The sequence below is a fragment of the Aphanomyces astaci genome, assembly GCF_000520075.1.
Source record: "Aphanomyces astaci strain APO3 unplaced genomic scaffold supercont1.17, whole genome shotgun sequence".
NCBI lineage: Eukaryota > Oomycota > Saprolegniomycetes > Saprolegniales > Verrucalvaceae > Aphanomyces > Aphanomyces astaci.
In genome coordinates, this window is record NW_009798280.1 from 305,550 (window position 1) to 311,569 (window position 6,020).

Genomic DNA, 6,020 nt, shown 5'->3' on the forward strand with positions numbered 1-6,020 from the left:
CGCAATCGCGCTTTCAAAGACCGATTCCAGGCCACATCAGTAGGTTGGCAAATCCACGTGTAGTTGGGGGGCACACGTTCCAAAACGACATTTAACTCCTTGGCGTAGGCAGTCACCTCGTCGGTGAAGTGAGCCGAAAAGTAATCCCAGATGAGCATGACCTACTTGGTGGCACGGTCGGGTCTCTGGCTGAAGTGATACTTCAGGAATGCATCGAGATTGACCCGTTTCACCATGCTGTAGGGTTGCCATGGATCACAACACCGTTCGAATCTTGCATGGTTCAACACTCCCCCACAGCCGCTTGCCAAAACCCTGTTGCATGGTCAGGTTCTCTTGTATAACGGCTTTGATTTTGGACTTCGGCGTTCGAAGGACCAAAAACAACGTGTGTTTGGTGCCTGTATTGTCCGCCAACAGCATGTCCGTCATGCGGTCCTTGGTCTTGCCTCCACACTTAACCCACACGGTGTTCTCGCCCTTCTTGTTCAGGGTCTTGGTTGGCAGGTACTCAGATTTGACTGCTGTTTGGTCTGCATTGTAGATTACGTCGATGTCGTAACGCTATACGATCTCATGCACGCGCTTCGCGAAGGCCTCCAAGACATCAAGGCCATCATCGGGTGTCTGTTGACCGATGCGCGTTCGAGCTCGAAGGGACAAGCCATGCCGGCGCTTGAATCCGTCGACCCAGTGCCAGCCGGCACGAAACTCGTCTTCCTTCAGCCCAAGATCGATGAAAGACTCCAGCATCATGATTCGGAGCATACTGTACGTCACCGGAACCCCATCCGCTCGCATTTCTTGTACCCACTGAACGCGTTGCCCTTCGGCTTTCGTCGTCAGCGTCATTCCGGTTCCAAGCTCACGCTGACACTTCTTGGTTGCCGTTCGGGGGTTAGACGCCATGTAATCAATCACAACACCATTTGATATCCATGAGTAGGTCAGCTTGCGCTTAGTCTCTCGAGAGTCTGGGGCCAACCGTCCACACATGGCATCCAGTGTTAGTTGCCCGTAAAAATAAAGCAAAACCCATAGCAGAATATTCAACATTATAACCTGAAACTAATTCAGCTTCAGCTTCTGGTAAATCAAAAGGATGTCTATTAGTTTCAGCTAAAGACAATAAAGGTACACAATACCAAATTTTTTGTTGACTTAAAACTCATTCCATGCAGCTCGTAGTGATCAATGGCCGCCTTGTGTTCGCGGTAGTCAGACACAGTGTTCTTGTTCTGTTTTGGGAGCTTCTTCGGCCAGTTCTTGAAGGCTGGGCGGCCAGTTGAGGGTCCTCTAGCGGCTCGAGGAGCATCCGAAATGTCCATGGGTGTTGCCAATTACTTGTGAAATGACCTGTTCGACTTTCAAAGCGTTTGCCGCCTTGACGAGCCAAAACCGAGTCTAAACTAGAGTAGATATTACATGCTGGAGGATATAATGGCGCCGATGGAGAGCCTGTATATATGAATTTTTGCCTGAGGCCAAATAATATTAAAGGTAACAGGTGTCTGACTGAAATAAGCGTCCGACACGTATTACGCTACGCAAGTGGTACAAACAGTAGTACTCACCGAGTTAACAGTGGTATAAATCCTTAACGTTTTTCAGCTTAATTTGCATGGTATTCAGCTTTCCTTATTAAAGAAACTTGGCTGTTGCGGGACTCGAACCCTCAACCTCCCGGTTATTAGCTGGGTGCTTTACATTTACTGTTAGCTATAGTGAAGTGCATATTGCATTTACAGTTACTATTATTAATAATAGTAGTTAACTTTAAAAACTAGGAAAAAATAGATATTCTACGTGGAATTTGAACCTTCAACCTCCGACTTACTAGCAATGCGCTGTCCCTTCACGCCTACGCGCGATACATGTTTGCGATTATTACCATGATATAAAATTGTTAATGGCTTTGCGGTTTCGACAGCCACGCATGGCGATGCAAACCTATGGTGCAGGTCGTGATGAACGCGTCTAACGTTATGCATAACAAACACCTCTACTACATGCGAACAAGGGTAAGTGTCATGAGTACTTGTAGTATGGCGGTGTGTATTGTGGTTATATACTAGTATGCTGCCGCCGAGTTTGAGCTACTCATCTGTATTGCGCTCACTGGTATTTTGAGTGCAAGGACTGCTGCTTTCTTGCACGCAAAATATCAGCAAGGGAATGGCACAACCGGTACCGTATGAGTGCTGCGTACATAAGAATGGCACATAGCCAACACAACGAAGCTTGTGTGTGGAATTGTCAATACTGTAGCCTAGGTGCGAGTTATCAGTAGCTGTTGGTTATGTGTGCGTCAACTTTATGTTGGTAGCGGTGCACGCAGTGTCGTGTACCCACTGCTGATTGTATAGGATACTAGTATTAACAACATGGTGAAGGTTTGTGAGATGTGATGCGTGAATGTGACAAAGGTGGGTGGAATACGACAACAATTGTAACATTTAGCATTTTTCTTGGCGGTTCTTCGTTAATCAAGAAATTTGATGGGGAATTTCACACCCGACATTAGCATAAGTCCGTGGTTGATACCTTAGTTCACGACACTAACGTTACCATAAGAGCGTAGTTGATACAGTACCTTAGTGTTAGCATGTACTAGTACCAGATAAGTTTTGATACGCATAGTTTTTAGCCACTTCCCCTATTAATCTTGGCCGTATGCCAACGCAAGTGTGTAGTTCGGGGGGGTTATTGCGCAGTAGTATGCGTAGCAATATACTGCCACCTACGGCTTGTTTCTAGGTATTCGATCCTCGTTAATTGAAATGCACGGATTTCGGTACTTCGAGTCTCGACGGAGCATTTGTACTTCGCTACACTACCGTACTGGTCTTACATAATATCGAATTCAGTACTACCGTAATTGATGTGTGCGGGGCATGGATGACGCGGCGGATCCCTTTATTGTCAGAGGACATTTCTTTGTAGTAGTGGTTTGGTAGAACTAGCGAGGTAGCTAGTATTACTGGTCTAGTCTAGAAAGGTTCTAGATTTGGGCCTATGTGATTGGGGCTTGGATTGTTGGTTATCCTACCCCTCTGCACATTTGGCTGTTGGTAGCAGTCAGTTTGGAATTCACCACTAGTTAATCAAGTGCCTCTCTCCTCAACTGAGCTCTGCTGTCGTTGCTGCCCGGGAAACACAACAGTAATGCTACTCCGTACTACCGGTAGTACTAGTAGTTGTTATAAATCAACATGCGTACAATCATGTTTACTATTTCGAAGAGCGGTCAATATTACTTCTACATATGCGTCTGGCAAAGGCTCATGAGGCAACTATCGGTACTAATAATGATATCCTCGGACCTTTTGGTATCGACCGAGCCTCTGTTCGACTCCCCGTGCCTGAGTGTGGGTAGCCGAATGTTGGTCACGCACGACATTTGAAGAGTGTGACATAAGACGTGAATCTGGAGAGGCATATGTTCCCAGCTGATGGTACACTGTGATGACTTGTAGAGAGTATTGAAGTGAAAGAAGGGAACTGACTGATTGACTGGATATTGAAGTTAGTTACTTTTGGATTTGTCATCGAAGTCACCGTTTTGAACACGGTAGTCGTAGGTTGCAAACACCGGCGCAAGAAAACAAAGAATTCTTCAGCTGTCTTACAGACATGCTAGCGACTGAACGCACGTAGTTCCCTGGAACAGGAAACGAGCATGCCTTGGACGTGGGGCTACCTTGTAGCGACCACGGGGACTCTGTGCGAGGTCGATCCCGGTCGGATCGCTCGAAGAGTTCTGCGGCCCCTGCACCGAGCGTGGACCGCTTTGATGACCATGGAAGGACCCGGACCAGTGCGACTGCGCGGCGGCTGTTCCGGTCACCACAAAAAAGGCGACAACTGGTAGCGGTTGATAAGGCCTGAAGACACGTTTGCGGCACCCGCGTTTGGCGGCACATCTGGGACGGTTCCCGGACTTACGCCGGACTAGGAAGATGTGGATATGGGACAGAACGACGTGCACCTGCACAACGCGCCGGCCCTCCCGAAGAACCCGACGTTCAAGGGATTCCCCAAGGAAGAACGACGCGATTTTATGCCCGTGTACAATTGTATATCGGCCTGACGAATACACTGAGTGCCAACGGGGTCCAACCGCTCATCATGCCCGTGAGGGCGTGTATCGAACCTGCGACAAAGTAACGTATTACCGAATGGGACATGGGAAAACATCCTGATGACGTGTTCGAGGGCGAATGGATTGCATGGTTCAAGCAAGGTTACGACGTCGATTCATGGGCCCTAGACACCTTCAAGAAGCGGATCAAATCTGCTGTTGATCTTGATATGTCGGTCCCAGACGCAGATTCCCGGATCGGATGTATGCTGGATGGTGTGGCTGCGGCTATCCGTCGGGACCGCCAGGAGTGAGTGATCCGGGAAGAGAGCCAGACGATCGTGAAGATCATCACGGATGCCGTCAAGCCTGCGTCGCTACTCCGTGCTGTTACCGAGCAGATAGCGTTGATGCGAAATAACCTTTGAAGAATGATGTGTACCGTTTCGTGCGCTGATTGTAGGAATATGCGATCGGTCACGAGCGCTTTGTGGGTTACGAAGAAGAGTTGAAGCCACCTGCGAGACCAGACCTACCTAAGCCGCCCGGGTCGAAGGTCCTGGGAGGACCCAGGGGCCCGAGGGGAGACGCGAAGCCCCTGATACCTGTTCCGAACACCCGGGTATCGTGGAGCGCCTGTACCCAGTCGCGCCAGCGGACTTGGAACATCAGGTAGTCCTACTCGACCAACATCGCCAATGAAGTCTAAGAGGCTTCTACTTTTAACCAATCAGATTGTTGTCGGTTATACTACTGTATTTTGGTTGGATTCGTCAAAACTATCGAAGGTTGAACGGCCAATCAGGCTTGAAATTGAATCTATATGATGAAGTCTGATTGGCCAACTTCAACTAATCCAACCAACCGTACTGTTATTGAAAAACATATTCTGATTGGCTATGAGCAACACTAGAGCCGGCATCGACTCAAAATAAAGTTTGCGCCGGTTTCTGAAGTCCTACTTCAGAAACCGGCGGCGCAAACTTAGTACAGAACCGCGCCATTAGGGAGAGTCAATATAGAAATCATCTTGCTTTTCAAAAAAAAATCTGCTTTTCAAATTTTGCTTTTCAAAACGAAATGCAAAAGCAACTTGAACCTGTGAACAAGCCAATCAAATAATTAATAGAAACAACCAATCAGGCCAGTGGAAAGTACTTGAGCAAGTCAATTTTCAGAAGCGAGCATGGAGCAGGCGAAGCGAGAACGACAAAGTCGGAGAGTTTGGCAATGCTAGCATTTCTCCGTATACCAGAGAACCATGCTCTATTGACAGGGCAAGCGAACAAGGGCAAGACAATGAATAACACGTTTAGTGTAAAGATGAACAGTCCCAATCCCAATTCCTTTTGCTCGTGACACCATCCCTGCGGACGAACCAGTGCCATTATGGCCGATGCGGTGCAGTGCGCAGGCAAGCTGTACCCATACCGGTCGTTGAGCTCTATTGCTCGTCGGTTGAAAGATGGGATTCAGTTCAATCAACTGAACAATATATGTAAATGTGCTCTGCAGGTAGCAAGAGTTCGTACCATCCTATCCAAGTCGACAAGGACTGCTGCTCTCTCAATGAAGTGATCTATGCGGATACGGATAGCGGTTGCGGCTGAATCATTGGCCTACCGTATACCGAAATCTGTCTAATTATGGATTTGTACCCCCGAAAATGTCAGTAAAATCTGATCGAAATGGATACAACTCAATAAGGTGGTCTGATTTATTTCCAATGCGTTCGGATTGGTTACTTCTACTACCTACTACTTCGACTTGTTTAACTGGCTAGAACGAGCAAATTGGACAGTTTTGACCAACATAAAGCGACTTGGGTACAGCCTTCCAAGGTACCACCAAATCGTACTTTATTGACACCATACAGAAATTTGGGTACAACTCGATAAGGCAAACTTATGGGTACTGATCCATAAGGTATACGGTATAT

The 6,020-nt window shown here is 47.5% G+C and overlaps 1 protein-coding gene across 1 annotated transcript; it reads right to left on the minus strand.

The window, feature by feature from the left end:
• Nucleotides 1-255: 255 nt before the first annotated feature.
• H257_07948 (hypothetical protein) lies at nucleotides 256-852 on the minus strand (the record flags this gene model as incomplete). The annotated part of the gene is made up of 2 exons (XM_009833665.1): nucleotides 256-564; nucleotides 607-852. 2 exons carry the CDS (start codon nucleotides 850-852, stop codon nucleotides 256-258), a joined length of 555 nt encoding a protein of 184 aa, XP_009831967.1.
• Between the last annotated feature and the right edge of the window lie 5,168 nt (nucleotides 853-6,020).